We start from the raw sequence: 17402 nt of genomic DNA on the forward strand, positions 1-17402 counted from the left end.
GACCTTCCGTCCACTGATACCTTAAAACCGGTCAAGTGCGAGTCGAACTAGAGCATGAAGCTTAAAATCATAAGTAATAATAATAACCCCATAGTGTCCAAGGGATTATTTCAAAAATATTTATACCCCTAATCTACGATTCGATTCGTAAGTAGTTTCAATTGAGCTTATATAGTCAATGTTGCTGAAAGCACGTTTGCCTTATTGAACTCTTGTAACGTAACCATACCGCGATGTAGGTTTCGCACAACTCGGAGCAACGCCATCTGTTGAGCAAATGTGGTAACGTGCAGTTGGGAGGTTTTGAGCACGTTTTCAGACATAATAAGCTATAATAAATAAAAATAAGCTTGCAGAATTCCTCTGTAAGTTAACTGTTGAATAATGAAAACATTTTCCTTATCGGTAGAGTACCTAGTTCCTAGGTTTTAACCATCAAAATGAAGTTACTAGGTTTGTCAATAGATGGCGTTGTGCTCCCTTATTTTATCCAGGTACTGGGAAGAAATACCCTCGACGCGGCAGAAACCGCGGGAAAACAGCTAGTAATTAATATTGGCCACGGATTCCTTTCATGCATTTAAATACGAATTCGACATAGGTATTTATGAATTGATAACAAAATTTTATTATTTACGCTATGCCTTTAAACAATAAATAACACGCTCAATACAAATAATTATTTACGGCTTATAAATGAACTGTTGATAATTACTTTTCATAATGACCAGATTATAATTAGCTACCAGATCAAAAAGGCAAAAGTAAGTTTAGGGAAAATCTAAGATTAACCATGTGTGCAGAAAATTATAATATATTTTCTGAAATTTCGACAATACAGCCCGAAGTCTGGCAGTTGGTGATTGATGCACCCGTTCATCGGAGTGCACGTTGATGTCGGTCCTGCTTGTGATCTCTCTCCGGTGGTGTCGGATTGTCATCCCATTGCGCTATGAGAGTGAAGGAATAGTGAGTGCACCTGTGTGCAAGCAAATGTGTGTGCACTATAATATGTCCTGCGCAGCTGGCTGATCTCCTTATATGAGAACAGCCCCGTGGTTGACAATTGGTTAGGACGCCATTATTATTGTTATTTGCCCGTACCATGCATTTCAGACTTTTACAGCAACATTCCATATCATATCATAACTATATAATACACCTACTATGAAATAGTATAAAAACCATGGTTTTAGTTAGAAAATCATATTCATACTGAATTCATTCAACATGAAGTTCTTACAAGTTGTACTACTCGCTCTAGCGGCGCTCGTGGCTTCTGTGGCTGCCGGGATAAGTGCAATCCGTAAGTATATATAATATTATAAAGATTTTTTTTAACGACGTCAAAAATCATCAAATGACCCCTCCCGCTGTGGGTTAGCTGCGGTGAGGGAGTGTCAGACTCTTACTGACTAAAAACCGTCGTGTTCCGTCATAGGCCTTTTATGTACCAGGGCCGCGGTATCTCTTTCGAACAACCCTCAGCCCCGGCAGGCCTTGGCCTTACTGGGCCCCGCTGGGGTTGCTGACATCTCTTTGAGGAGCGCGTGGAACAACGCGCGCCGTCGACAGGGGTCTGTCGTCTAAGCAGACAGAGGGATGATGAGCCACCCGAACTCACCGCCCACAGACCCACGCCTACGGTGGCCGGGAGTCATCTCGCGACACCCGGGGCCCATGGTGTCTACCTGGTCCAGTGCGGCGGCCAGGATGAGCGGTGCGAACTCTCTGGCGTTCCGCCTCCTCCTTCTCGAGCATAACCGCTTCGCAGAAGGAGGCGTCGGCATCCCATTCTCTCTCGCCCCGGACCATGGCCTGAACCAGGGCCGGACGCGAGAGGTCGCCGCCGCCTAAAGCCTCGACGAGGACCCGGCGGACTGCCCTTCCCACGCAGGGCACTCCTGGACTGTGTGGTCCACCGTGTCGGGGCTGTCCGCACAGTGGTGACACCCGGGCGCCTCCTCACGACCGATTCGATGCAGGTACCTCCTGAAACAACCGTGTCCGGAGAGGACCTGCGTCATGCGGTACGTGAGGGCGCCGTGACTCCTCCCGAGCCACTCCTCAAAGAAGGGACTTACCGCCACTATAGTGGCGTGCCCAATATTATAAAGTTGAAGTTCTGTTTGATTGCTTGAACCCGCTACTCTCAGAAACTCATCATCTCCCGAGCCTTTTCCCAACTATGTTGGGGTCGGCTTCCAGTCTAATCGAGACTGAGTTCTGGTGCGAGGAGCGACTGCCAATCTGACCTCCTCAATCCAGTTACGGGCACGCCAAAATAGGGGCGGTAACACCCCATTTTGAGTTTTGACTCGGGAGGAGTTATGTGCTCTCACCTTCGCGTGAAACAGGTCCCCACCAGGGCCTAGGCCTGCCGGGGTTACGGTATGCTCGCGCGAGATACCGCGACGCTGGTACATAAAGTTCATGGTTGGGTTTAGTCAGTAAGAGTCTGACACTCCCGAGCGCTGCACTCACAGCGGGAGCCGTCATTTGATGTTTTCGCATAAGAACGGTATGCTATAACTTTAGTATAGACTTAGGCACGAGCTGTAATGAGTTTTAAATGTGGTGTTATTGTTGAAAGCGAATGTACAGAACCCTGTCGTGGTCGGGCGCATCAGCGTTCCCTACAACTGTCCACCTGGTGAGGAGATGAGTGCAGATAAAGTTTGCCGTGAACCCTGGTAGACTGCGGCTGCAGTCGCTCATGCTGGACTCCAGCAGATGCTAAACTTGCAAATAAATAACTGAATAAAACTGAGTGCCTTTTTTTCAATTTACATTTTTATTTTTAACAGCCTTTCCCAATATACCTAGTATCTATCCAGTTCGCTAACTAGAGACAGAATTTTGGCATTACTTGGCATGGGTTCTCTATACCCTGTTCGCCGAGCCGTGAGCCGAAAAGTAAACAAAGAACAACACTATTTCAAGATGGCGGGTATACCGACCGATGACAAAACGTCACATTTTTATGTAAAATGTTCGCAGTATCTGTGCTCTACAATTTAGTAGGGTTCTATGTTTGACAGTCAAGTCTTTTAGGTTCTTTTACATAAAAGATGGAATACATATTTAATTAAAATCAAGAAAATAATTTACGACATTTATTATTTTTGATTTCAAATAAATCTGAAAGGATTACTTAAGTTCTACAGACATCGTCCTAAAATATAATTTCATCGAAAATTTTATCAGAAACGCATAGTTCTTCAAAAATGTTTTGATGTAACAGAAAGGTACATCAATCATTGATTAAAACTGCATTATCACTACACATTTTCAAGCAATTCTCCAGGGGCCCGATACAACATACGATTATTTACCGCCGCCGCAACATACGATTCACGTTCGACTGCGATCCAATCCCGACTCGATTACGATTGAAGCGTATGTGGCATTCCGCTATTTTTTCATTGAAATGAACTTTTTTATCCTTTTCTGTCATTCAATAATGAATCATTTTGTCTGCAAATGATTAACTATTGCCATATGATTGTAGAGAGAACTACCGTATAGACCAAAATCACCAAAATAGCAGACCAATCGCAAACCAATCGAATGTCGTTGGAATACGATTGGTCTTATATTAGTAGCAGAATGCCCGATATGGTTAAAACTGCTATTGCGATTCGATTTTGAACTTAGGAGAATCGGGCCCCAGGTAAACTCCATCCAAAGGTTGTCTGGAAGAAATCGCAAATTAGCGATAAGACCGCCATTTGTACTCTTCTTTGTGTATTGTGATGTCCTGTGTTGTTAATTGGCTGGCCATATTAGCCGAAGAACCGATAACCGTTGGGGTAAACGAGTTCTAGAGTGGAGACCACGCCTCGGCAAACGTAGTGTAGGACGTCCTCAGGCACGGTGGAGTGATGACTTGCGCAAGACGGCTGGCAGGAGCTGGATGCGAGCAGCCGAAAATCGATCTCAGTGGCGTGCACTTGGAGAGGCCTATGTCCAGCAGTGGACTGCTATAGGCTGATGATGTGTTGTTAATTTTCTTGGTGTACAATAAAGAATAATCTATCTATCAGTTTTCTAAAAATCACATCAATTTTTTTTTTAATGCCGACGAACATACTAGCAGGAATTAGTCCAAAACAGGATTTAAACAATACAAAATTCTACAAGATTCAAATTTAGAATACACTCTCATGCATGCTTGGCTAACCCTTTTGATGCTAGCAACATACTATACCTATATAGTCATTTAAACCCTTTGAAATACACGTAAAGTCCTTAAAACCAAGATTTCGCATAGGTGCCTGCTTTTTTTGCAAAACAGAATACTAGTAGGGATGGTGCGGAATTTGCGTGCGAAAGTCCGACTCACATTGTGCCGGTATTTAAAGTTCATCATCATCTCAGCCATAGGACGTCCACTGCTGAACATAGGCCTCCCCCTTAGATCTCCATAGATACCTGTTGGAGGCGACCTGTTTTACAGTTTTAAAGTTAATTTTGGATTATTATAACCCCGTAGCATGCAAAGGGTTATTACAAAAATTACTGGAGTTGATGGATTGTTGTACATTGAATAAATACTACATACAATCATCATTTACTAAGTTTGCCTTATTGAACTCTTGTAACGCAACCATACCGCGATGTTGGTTTCGCACAACTCGGAGCAACGCCATCTGTTGAGCAAATGTGGTAACGTGCAATTGGGAGATTTTATGATCGTTTTCAGACATAATGAGGGCTACCGCGTATGAAATCGCCGCTAGAGGCGCTTTTGTAGCGTGAGGTCTTCGAAACGTCAAATGCCAGTGTTTGTTTACGCGCGAGGGTTTATATTTCTAATTAAATTAATATTGTGAATATTTAACAATACTTTAGATTAATTATGGCAAATACAGATCAGGGTTCTATAAATGTCACTGCTTTGACACTCTTTAATCTTTCGGAAACTTATGTTCGCATTTCTTTTTCGAGCAAAACGGCACTGCGCAACACTGTGGCATCGCCAATACGTTCACACTATAGTTCTATTGTATTACATATGATCTAATATAATCATCTAATGTAGATATAAGTTTTGGCGCTCATAATACGAACTTTGATTGCCATAGTTTTAGACCTCACGCTACAGCTGCGCCATCTGGTGAAACAAAAAACGGTAGCCCCCATTAGATAAAAATAAGCTTGCAGAATGTCTCGGTAAATCAACTATTTAATAATGAAAACATTTTCCTTATCGGAAGAGTACTTCCTTATATTAACTATCCCGTTTCCCTAGCCCTTTTCCCAACTATATTGGGGTCGGCTTCCAGTCTAACCGGATGTAGCTGAGAACCAGTGCTTAACAACTCTGACCTCCTCAACCCAGTTACCCGGGCAACCCAATACCCCTTGGTTAGACTGGTATCAGACTTACAGGCTTCTGACTACCCGTAACGACTGCCAAGGATGTTCAATGACAGCCGGGACCTACAATTCAACGTGCCATCCGAAACACAGTCAGTGGTGTCTATTTGGTAATTGAATCATTGGTAAAATAGTATACTTAGAAAGTACATACAAACTTAGAAAAGTTGCATTGGTACTCGCCTGACCTGGAATCAGCCTCATGAATACTCGAGAGGTTGGTTCTTTGTCCACTAGGCCACCACGACTTATCAACATCAGAAACCATCAAAATAAGATTTATTTAGTTTGCCGATAGATGGCGTTGTACTCCCTTATTGTATCGGGGTATTGGGAAGAAATACATCTAGACGCGCCAGAAACCGCGGGAAAACTACTAGTAATTTATATTAGCCACCTTCCATCCTTTTATGCATTTAAATACGAATTAGGCACAGGTATTTGTGTACTGATAAATAAATTTTAATCTTTACGCTATGCCTTTAAGCAATCAATAGATAACACGCTCGAATAAACAATAATAATACAAATAAATTATTTACGGCCTTAATGAACTAATTTACTAATTAATTATCATAATCACTTAATTACTAGATAGAAAGGTAAATGTAATATTAAGAGAAAATCTAAGACAAAGCAGCCCGAAATCTGGCAGTTGGTGGTTGATACACCCGTGCATCAGAGAGCACGTTAATGTCGGTCCTGCTTGTGATCTCTCTCCGGTGTTGTCGGATTGCCGTCCCATCGCGCTATGAGAGTGAAGGAATAGTGAGTGCACCTGTGTCCACGCAAATGTGCCTGCACTATAATATGTCCTGCGCAGCTGGCTGATTTCTTTATATGAGAACAGCCGCCGTGGCCGACAAACAGTTAATAGAATAGAATAGAATAGAATAGAATAGAATTTTTTATTTTGCAAATATGGGTATACAAAAGGTCTTATAATTATAAAGTTCAGCCATATTTTACCATTCGGCATGCAAACATTATTACCTACTATTATAAACATTTTAAACACTATAAATCTACTATTTATAATCACAATATTATATGAGATCAATTAGCTTACTACTAATACATTTATATTTTTATTTATATTTTATATTTATACAATTATATTTTTTCTGCTAAGAAATCTGATATAGTATAATAAATTTTATCATTCAGAAATTGGCGTAACTTATTCTTAAACAGTGGTGTGCTTAAGTCTTTCCAGGCATTTGGCAACTTATTGTATATTATTGGGGCCATGCAATACTTAGATACTGTTGCGCTTCAGACTCGTTTGACACGGCACAATGCATAATTTGCTATTGTCTCGTCTATTCCTCGGACATACATCAGCTAGACGTTGGAAACGAGACGAAGACGACGCCATTATTATTGTTATTTGCCCGTATCATGCATTTTAGACTTTTACAGCAACACAACTATGCCATATAATACCATAACTATAAAATATAAATATCCCTTAGAAAATAGTATAAAAACCATGGTGTTCGTTAGAAAAATCTTATTCTTACTGAATTCATTCAACATGAAGTTCTTACAAGTTGTACTATTCGCTCTAGTGGCGCTCGTGGCTTCTGTGGCTGCAGGGCCCCGTCCAATCCGTAAGTATATTTAATATTACATATAAAGCTGAGGTTCTGTTTGATTGCTTGAACCATCTTATCTCTGGAACTCATCATCTACCTAAGTGCCTAGCCTTTTCCTAACCAGCCTCAACTTTGTGTGGAGGAGATCGGTATGCTCGCGCTCATTACCGCGGCGCTGGTACATAAAGGGCTTAAGAAGGAACATGGTGGGGTTTAGTCACCCACAGTGGGAGTCGTCATTTGTTGTTTTCCTAAAGAAAGCTATACCTTTAGTTTAGAGGTAGACATGAGCTTTAATGAGTTTTAAATATGGTGTTGTTGTCGACAGCAAACGAGCAGCCTCCTGCCATGGCCGGGCGCATTGCTAAGCCGAATATCATAACAGTTCCCCCAAACTGCCCTCCCGGTCAGGAGATGGGTCCAAATGGAGTATGCCGTGAAGTCTGGTATGATTAGATTAGTCACAGTATCTCATGCTGGACTGCTCCAGCAGATGCTTAGCTTGCAAATAAATTATTGAATAAAACTGTGGTATTTTTTTTAATTTATATATTTAAAAAAATCTATCTAAAACTCTTCATCGCTGCCCAACGGGAGTGTACCCAAGAGGCTGGCAGCGTTGCCACGTTGGATGGCAATGCTTACTTTTTGACCAAAATAAAAACCAGTCACTTGAAGTGTTTAGTTTACAATAATTTGTAAGTGTACATAATAGGTACCTAATAAATTAGATAATAAGTGTATACTATTTTACTATTTAAAAAATTAATGTAAGTAAATATTTACATTATTTATTTTTAACAGCCTTTCCCAATATAATGTACTTGCTATAATACCTATCCGGTTCACTTGCTTGAGATAGAATTTTGCCCAATAGGCCCATAGAAGTAATGTCGAAGCTCATAGCTTTAGTAAGCAAAAAAAGAGAAAAATAGAATATTGAAAGCGGCCATAAGTGAACAACTTCCTATCTTGATGTCGTGATGGCCTCGTGGTTATCAACCTCTCAAGTATGAAAGTGCGAGTCAATGCTACCTGAGTAGACTAATTTAAAAGGTATGAATTAAGTCAATAGAGTTTTAGTGATAATAATAACCCCATAGAGTCCATGGGGTTATTTCAAAAATATTCAAGCAGTCATTAAAAATACATTTTAAGGCATAAAACACATTTACTATAAAGTTTGCCATATTGAACTCTTGTAACGTAACCATACCGCGATGTAGGTTTCGCACAACTCGGAGCAACGCCATCTGTTGAGCAAATGTGGTAATGAGCAGTTGGGAGGTTATGCTGGCTTTGATAAGTATATTTGAGTGTTTTTTTATTCCGTATTTGGTAATAGGTAAACATTTTACCATATAGGTAATATGTGTTATGGTTTCACTCGCGTTCCGGGGGAGCTTCTGCCCGTACCGGGATAAATTCGAGAAGAGTGTAGCTTACCAAGCCCAACCATAAAAGAAATCGTTTAATAACTCGGATTATTATGAAATGGAAATAAACGCATATAATTAAGCGTACCTATCAAAGTAATTAGTAATCTTTTAATTAAACAATGTGAACCGTTAATATCTAATGAGCATAGACCTTCAAAAAATATAATATACCTGCTAGCTAAGATGTCCTTCGGTTATACGCAACATGATGATGATGATGATGATATCCTCCTAATGATTATTATCGGTCAGTCAGGACGTCTGTTGTCATATAAGGAGATCAGTCAGCTGCGCAGGACATATTATAGTGCACGCACATTTGCTTGGACTGCGGTGCACTCGCTTTTCCTTCACTCTCATGGCGCGATGGGAGGACAATCCGACACCACCGGAGAGAGATCACAAGCACGGCCGACTTCAACGTGAATGAAGTCTCTTGCTTCGGAAGGCACGATAAATTGGTGGGTCCCAGATGTAATTTAATTCCTTTGGCAGTTGTTACGGGTAGTCAGAAGCAAGAAAGACTGACAACCAGTCTTACCAAGAGGTATCGTGCTGCCCGGGTAACTAGTTTGCCAAGTCAGATAGGCAGTTGTTCCATGTGGTACACTGGTACTCAGCTGCATCCGTTAAGACTGAAAGCCAACCCCAAAATAGTTGGGAAAAGGCAAGGCAGATGATTATTTATCAAATATATATGAAGTGTAGGTAGAGATTACCTATAAACAAACTTACAATTTAGCTATTTCTGTATCTATATTAGATATTAAATTACTAAAGATATGTACTAATTAGTTACATTACGGCCTGTTAACTTAGTTTGTATATAAATGAAAAAATTGCCAGATTTGTTATAACAATTATTCCTGAGTCCAATATGAAGTGGTTCCTCGCTTTGTTCGTCTTTACTTTGCTGGTGGTTATTATTTCAGCACAACGACTCGGTCCCTGGTACGGTAAGTAAAATACATCAATTAATTTTGTGTATCATCAGCATCATCACCCTGGTCTTTCCCAACTATGAGTCGGCTCCCAGTCTAACCAAATGCAGCTGAAAAAATTCAATGCGTTAAGAAGTTAATAATGTCAAAATTGAATAGAAAACGAATCCCAATAGCCGTTTTAACCATATCGGGCATTCTGCTACTAATGTAAGATCAATCGTATTCCAACGACATTCAATTGGTTTGCGATTGGTCTGCTATTTTGGTGATTTTGGTCTATTCAGTAGTTTGCTCTACAATCATATTGCAATCGAACCTAAATCATTTGCAGACAAAATGATTCATTATTGAATGACAGAAAAGGATAAAAACGTTTATTTCAAAGAAAAACTAGCGGAATGCCACATACGCTTCAATCGTAATTGAGTCGGGATTGGATCTCAGTCAAATGTGAATCGTATGTCGCTTAAGTAAAATTAGGAGGATTGGGCTCCAGATAGGCGGTCACTCCGTGTGGCACACTGGTACTCAGCTACATCCGGTTAGACTGGAAGCCGACCCCAACATAGTTGGGACAAGGCTCAGAGGATGATGATGCCGTTTATTCCGTCGGTGAACTGGTTATAGATGTATTGTTTTTCAGAAGGGCCATGTGTAACTGATGCTGAATGCTCGGAGATGTGCAGTTGCGATCAGGAAGTACTACGGTGTTCCTGTACTTTGGGTAAGTCACATACAAACATATATATAAAAATAAACGCCACTTTTGGTTGTAACCACTATTTTTGGATATTATTATACATATAAACCTTCCCCTTCAATCACTATCTAAATATTTAAAAAAAACCGCACGAAAATTGGTTAAAATGTAGTTTTGAAGATTTAAGCGTACAAAGGGACAGAAAAAGCGACTTTGTTTTATACTATGCAGTGATGTTAATAATTTCTCATATTAATGGTTAATTATTGTTTTGTTTAGAGCCAGTACCGAGAAGTTATCTCAGCTGAATCCTGCCAGCATCCGAGGCCCATGACAGCATGGCCGACAAAATATAGCCATCATTGTTCTTCTTGTTAATAAGAATGAAATAAAAACTCATTCATTGATTTGTTTGCTTTTATTTATACCTGAATGTCTATCTATCTATACCTATACAGGGTTACTGGTAAGTAGACCGCATCCTTTCATGAGGTGATAGTATAGGTCAATACGAACAAATTTGACCACGGGATACACTGGGCAAAAGTTAACCCGTTTCAAGATAATCGAATTTCAAGATCTTTTCTTAAAAAGTCGTCTAGGTACACGTATACATTTTTATTATTAGTTAAAAGTCTAGTGCGCACGGAACGCCACCAGCAGGGAGAAGTGGAGAGAAATCGCAAGGGCAGCCGCCAGAGACAATCCATGATCACGACCACTCTGCCAAGAGTGTCCGATTAAGAAGAAGAAAAGTCTCGTTTTTGCAGTTGTTGTGTTTTGTGCCTTTTTGGATAGCTAGATAAATATAGATGTTTTTTAAGTATTCTGCACAAAAAAAAATGAAGAGTAATATTTTTGAGAAAATTGCTACTAAAAAAGTAATTGCTGTTCGCCATAATTTCTTCTGTGATTTGTACAGTTTTATGGTTTGTTATTATAAAGTGATTCATCTTCTATCCAAAAACAAGCAAAATTCACGAAAACGAGACTTTATAGATAGCTTAGACCCGGGAGAGCGACATAGGATAGTTTTTGTCACAATCCAGCTACGGGACGCGGGTGAAAGAGCGGGTGCAAGGCAAGCTAGTAAATGATGAAAACCCAGAGAATACAAATAGGGCAGTCATTGAAGCGAAAAATACGGTCTACCTCCGAATTTTTTTACTGTGAACCGATTTGCATTAAATTTTGGAATTAGGCATTCATCTTACCCTTAACTTCAAAAATGAAGATGATCTGAACTACGCCTATTATTTTAAGGGGTGTAAATAACGGGTTAATTCTATCTGGCAGAATTTTATTTGGCATAACACACTTGGCATATTATTTTTTCTTATATTATATATTCTTATTTATATTTTTTATTTATTTTTAACTATGAAGATGGTAGAATTTTATTTAGATTCAATTTATTTAGCAAATTGCCATTTATAACCTTCAATTAAAAAACATAGAGTGCAATTCAAAACCGCTGCGAGCTGAGGCGCAGGTAGTTGTAACGCTCACCGCCGCGGCTGAGGCTGGCCGGCTGAGCTGGCCAGCAAGCCGAATGTATGCTAAATGAGTGTATGTCACACAATTTTCTGTGAAGTGAAGACTATGCGAACTGTATCTATGCAAAATTAGATTATGACATAAAAAGTTCTGCTATAAAGGGTGGACCCATACCGCGATGTAGGTTTCGCACAACTCGGAGCAACGCCATCTGTTGAGCAAATGTGGTAACTGGTAACGTGCAGTTGAGAGGTTATGCTGGCTTTGATAATGAGGGTTTTCTAAAATGGCGTCCACGAGGTGGCAGCACCGAGTCGTCAGGTCCAGGTAACTGTCAAAGTGCTTATCTTTTCTATGAATAGTGAACGATTTTAGTGTTTTTTTTTATTTTATAATTAAAGCACTGCATTATTGTTTTACTATTGAGGTTGAGTAAATAAAAAAAACTAAATCATATTGTGTTAACAAATTTTTCAACAAGCTTTTCCTTAGTACCAGTGACTTTTGCACCCTCTCTCTTAGCTCAATTTTTAGTTCGGAAACCTTATTCTGACCGTAGTCCATAATAAAATCAATAACACTTCCAATATAACAGAATTTCAATAAACAATAAGTTCGGACCCTACAATTCCATACTATTTGACAGCTGTTTGGACCTGACGCATACGAAGCGCCGCCTGGCGGCAGAAAAAGTATCGAAAACCCTCATTATATTCAAGTGTTTTTTTTATTACGTAATTGGTAATAGGTAAACGTTTTACCATATAAGTAATATGTGTTTCGAAGGCTGTTTCACTCGCGTCCCGGGGAAGCTACTGCCCGTACGGGAATAAATTAAGGCGGCCAACCATCCCGCATTCTGCGGGACCGTCCCGCAATGCTTGACGAAATCCCGTTTTGAAATTATTAGTAAAATAGTCCCACAAAACGTTGTACGCGTCCCGCATGTCCCGCGTCCCTATTTTTCTACCACGCTTCTACACAACACCCACCTGCGCGCACGCTCAACAGTGCAGGAACACAGATTACCTATAACATAATCTCGTTCTCTTTATTTCTACTGAACTCGTGAGGCCTAATGATTTTGAAAATAAGACATTAGTGCACGCTGTGACACGATATTGATAGGTTAAATTATAGGTTTTTGCTTACGGTTTTTATTTTATCAGTTCCGTCCGAACATTTTTCAATGCCCCCCCCCCCCCCTTTCACGAAAGGTTAAGTCCCGCATTCAGTTTTCGGAAAGTTGGCCGCCTTAATAAAATGTACCTAACCAACCAATTCGGGATGAGTGTAGTTTCCCAGCCGTGAAAGAAATTGTTTAGTAACTCAGATTATTATGAAATGGGGAAAAACGCATAAAATTAAGCGTATCATACTTTGATCGTATCATACTTTGATAGCTTAATTTTATGCGTTTTTGTAATCTTTTAATTAAACAATGTGAACCGTTACTATCTTATGAGCATAGACCTTCAAAAAACATAATGTATCTGTTACGGGTAATGCTAGAAGGTGTAGTAAACCTAGGTTTACCCGGGTTGACTTAGTATTACCCAAGCTTCTTGGGTAAAGTCCGAGAAGACTGAAGACTGAAAGCCCCAGAAGACTGAAAGCCTACCCTAACATATGTAGTTGTTAAATGAAGATTTACCAAAGTAGTAGTACGTAAAGATCAGCTTGAAACAAACAAACAAATAAGTTATTTTAGTATTAATATAGATATTAAAGTAGGTAAGTACTAAAGATTTGTACTAATTACGAGTAATAAATTCATTACGGCATGTTAACTTAGTTTGTATATAAATGAAAAAATTGCAACATTTGTTAATAACAATTATTCTTGTGTCCAATATGAAGTGGTTCCTTGCTTTATTTGTTTTTACTTTGCTGGTCCTTAATATTTCAGCACAATACGGTCCCTGGTACGGTAAGTAAAATACCTACATCAATTACTATTGTGTATCATCAGCATAATTTCCCGAGCCTTTTCCCTACTACGTTGGGGTCGGCTTCCAGTCTCACCGGAGGCAGCTGAGTACCAGTGTGTCTATGTAGTCAGAAGACGGAAAGTCTGACAACCAGTCTTACCTACGGGTATTTTGATGCCCGGGTAACTGGGTTGAAGAGGACAGACAGGCAGTCGCTCCTTGTGGCACATTCCGCTGCATGCTGTTAGACTGGAAGCCGACGCCAACATAGTTAGGAATAGGCTCGGTAGATGATGGTGGCTTTTATTCGTTAAGTCGTTTTTAGTCGTTAAGTAAGATGTATTGTTTTTCAGGAGGGCTATGTGTAACTGATGCTGAGTGCTTGTCGCCGTGCACATGCGATCAGCAAGAACTACGGTGTTTCTGTAATTTGTGGTAAGTCACATACAAACATATATTTAAAAATAAACCACACTATTTGATGGATAATTTTACACATATAAACCTTCCTCTTCAATCACTCATCTAAATATTTAAAAAAAACCGCACGAAAATTGGTTACATAGTTTTAAGAAAGAAAGAAAGAAACATTTATTTGCTTAAAACATAGGTGTGTAAGCGTAGGTACAAAGGGACAGAAAAACGACTTTGTTTTATACTATGTAGTGATGTTCATAATTTCTCATATTAATGGTTACTTATTGTTTTGTTTAGAGCTAGTACCGAGAAGTTATCTCAGCTGAATCCTGCCAGCATCCGAGGCCCATGACAGAATGGCCGACAAAAATTAAATAAAAAACTCATTCATTGATTTATTTGCTTTTATTTATACTCTGGATCTATCTATCTATACCTATATATAAAAATAAATCCTTAGCTATACGGGATGATTTATATTAGGCTTGGCCGTGTCCGGGGCGTGACGTGTACGTGGCTCGTACGGGTCACGGATGTGAAAAGTAACATACATTTTTTATGAAGCGGTTTATATTAGACAGTGCCGTGGCCCGTCCGGGCCACAAACGACGCTCGTCTTTAGAATTTCGTAAAAGCCCGGACACGGCACGGCACGGCCCGGCCTAATATAAATTAACCCTATCCCTTGGCCACGTCATCACGCGTGAGATTTGAGATAGCTTAGGCCCGGGAGAGGGACATGGGATAGATTTTGTCATCTAGCTACGGGACTCAGTCGAAAAAGCGGGCCCAAGCTATTAAATGATTAAAACCCAGAAAATACAAAAGGGCGAGCTTTGAATGAAATAACGTGAAGGTAATGTGAAAGAAAACATCAAAATGAAGAATCTAAACCTAAGTATTAAATAAAATTAAAAAAATATATGATTATAATTTTCTAGCACAAAGTTTTTGAACGACTGACAATCCGTCATTGTCAAATTAACCCTTTTGACAGAAATGTCAGATTGTAATTTGTTGTGTAAAATCAAAACAAACAAAGCATTTTATAATATTTTATTTCTATATGAGTATCATAATAAGTAATGTCTGTAGATAATAATGAACCAGAACTATTACCACATCATGAGCAGCAGGCACTATGTGAAACGCGCTTGCCTTACCGACAGGGAAGAAAACTTACTGCTGTGAAGGTTGGTTGCGAATTTTAAACTTCGAAGCAGCTTAAAAACTTTTTTATACAGTAAATACAAGCTGGTTTCCCACCGGTCTCACCCGCATTCGGGTAAGTAAAAACAACAAAGAAACAGGTAAGTTACAACCTGTTTCTTTATAAGTGAGTGAATAGGATTGTATTGAAATATTATACCTGCACTGATCGGTACCAACCCGTACAGGCTTGTCTGTACCGGCAACCTGTTTCTTTATGTAAGCACCCTTCCTTGGGAACTACTGCACGTACCGGGATAAAATATACAAAACAAATCCTGCCAGTGGGTTGTCTTAGGGGCAGAGTCTAAAGCTACATAGTTTGTTTCTTTACATTTTTAAATCTTATGGCCATTCCGAATATTCTATCTATCCAATAATTTGTAGGGATAGAATTTTGACATTGACTCTATACAAGTAATGTTGTAAATATAGTTGTGGTGGCCTGGTGGGTAAAGAACCGACCTCTCCAGTATCAATGCAATTTTTCTAAGTTTGTATGCACTTTCTATGTATATCTTTAACACCAATGTATGATAAAAAGGTGAAGGAAAACATCTTGAGGAAACCTGAACTGTAAAGACTGAAATCACCAACCCGCATTGAGCAAGCGTGGTGATTAATGCTCAATCCTTCTCCGTGTGAGAGGAGGCAGCAGCCCCACAGTAGGACGATAAAAAGGCTGTAACAGAAGTGATGTTGAATCTCTAGTGAGCTAAATCTCTCTAGTCATTGTTCTTTTACATAATGCCTTATAGGTTTTCATTAACAAAACCCATTTTTTCACCAGGTATACTCAATCAACAATGAATCAAGACATCTCCTAGTATTCGGAGTGCCGTCTCTCAATCTCCGACAAGAGGCTAAGGCATTATTTTCAAAATTCGGTAAACTGCAGTTTAACTTGACAAAGTACCCTTCTGAGCAGTTTACGGAGACATACCACGCTGCTTTCCAAGATATTCAGGCAGCTAGACTGGCTAAAAAGATGCTAGATACTAAAAACTTCTATGGAGGAAACCTACACATTTGTTATGCACCAGAATTTGAAAATGTTGACGATACAAGACAAAAATTGTTGCTAAGACAGCGTAATGTTGTTGCCAGGCTGAAAAAATTGCAAAAAATTGATGTTAATAAAGAGGTTGGTACCAAAACGGTTATAGATCCAAGTGCTGAAGTAAACGTACCTACTGTTAGTAGTGAAAAACTTTACATGGGTGATGTAAATAATATTGGAACAAGTAAAAGGAAGGTGACGGATTTTAAGTCTGTTAAACATTGCAAATTAAAAAAATCAAGAAATTTTGACAGGAAAATGTGTGTTGCCGTTGTTGATGTTGAATCTACTAAAGTGGTAGAAACTGCTAAGCCTGAAAGTGTGTGTGAAGTGGTAGACTTTACTTCTGCAGAAAAAGAAGTATTAACGAATATTAATGAGAGTTTAAACTATGATCGATTTGGTTCAGAAATAATAAAGCAAGTACCTATCAAGCCTGTAAATAAAATACAATTTAATATTAATAACAAATTGTGAAGTAAAGCGCTTTGCCTTTTTTTTAGTATGTTTACCTAAAAATGAAACCCACAGTATTTGCAAAGTTTATTAATAACTTATTGTTTAAATAGATTAATAATTATGCTTATAAACTAATGACCAGCCCATGTGCTAATATTTTTACTTAAAATCAATTATTATTCCTACTGCTACTGGCTTATTGTAAAGCAATATGAATTTAAAATTTAAGGAACTTAAATATACTAACAATTTTGTATAATATGATGATGATGATGATGTCCTCCTAGCCGATCATCGGCTACGGCGGCTGTTCTCATGTAAAGAGATTAGCCAACTACGCAGGACATATTATAGTGCACGAGCATTTGCGCAGACACAGGTGCACTCACTATTCCTTCACTCTCATAACCCGATGGGATGGCAATCCGACACGACCGGAGAGAGATCAGGCGCAGGACCGACATTTACGTGCTCTCCGATGCACGGGTGTATCAATCACCAGCTTCCAGGCTCCGGGCTGCTTTGTGAAAGTCTTCTAAAACCCACAAAGCGATTTCGGCCCGACTCGGGAATCGAACCCGAGACCTCGTGCTTAGCAGCCGCACTAGCGACAGCTAGACCAACGAGGCAGTTAGAATATAATATGTATGTTAGTCATTAAGTTATATATCTATGGGCCAATGCAGCCTGAAAATAAAGGTATTTGATTAAAGCAAAGAGGAGTAACTTAACGCAAGTAAATATCTAAAAAACTTAAAAAAAAACA

The 17402-nt window shown here is 39.4% G+C and overlaps 1 protein-coding gene and 1 long non-coding RNA gene across 2 annotated transcripts; both read left to right on the forward strand.

Annotated features, from left to right (window-relative positions):
• The first annotated feature begins 13337 nt into the window (after positions 1–13337).
• On the forward strand, positions 13338–14288 carry LOC124644693. Its single transcript, XR_006986097.1, has 3 exons — positions 13338–13490; positions 13845–13926; positions 14206–14288. It is a non-coding gene; the product is annotated as an uncharacterized LOC124644693 (long non-coding RNA).
• A 597-nt stretch (positions 14289–14885) lies between these two features.
• LOC124644442 (RNA-binding protein 48) lies at positions 14886–16660 on the forward strand. The gene is made up of 2 exons (XM_047183796.1): positions 14886–15101; positions 15908–16660. The coding sequence occupies exons 1-2, from the start codon at positions 14994–14996 to the stop codon at positions 16652–16654; spliced, it is 855 nt and encodes a 284-aa protein (XP_047039752.1). The 5' UTR covers positions 14886–14993; the 3' UTR covers positions 16655–16660.
• Positions 16661–17402: the final 742 nt, after the last annotated feature.

This window comes from Helicoverpa zea, chromosome 30 (assembly GCF_022581195.2).
Source record: "Helicoverpa zea isolate HzStark_Cry1AcR chromosome 30, ilHelZeax1.1, whole genome shotgun sequence".
NCBI classification, from domain to species: domain Eukaryota; kingdom Metazoa; phylum Arthropoda; class Insecta; order Lepidoptera; family Noctuidae; genus Helicoverpa; species Helicoverpa zea.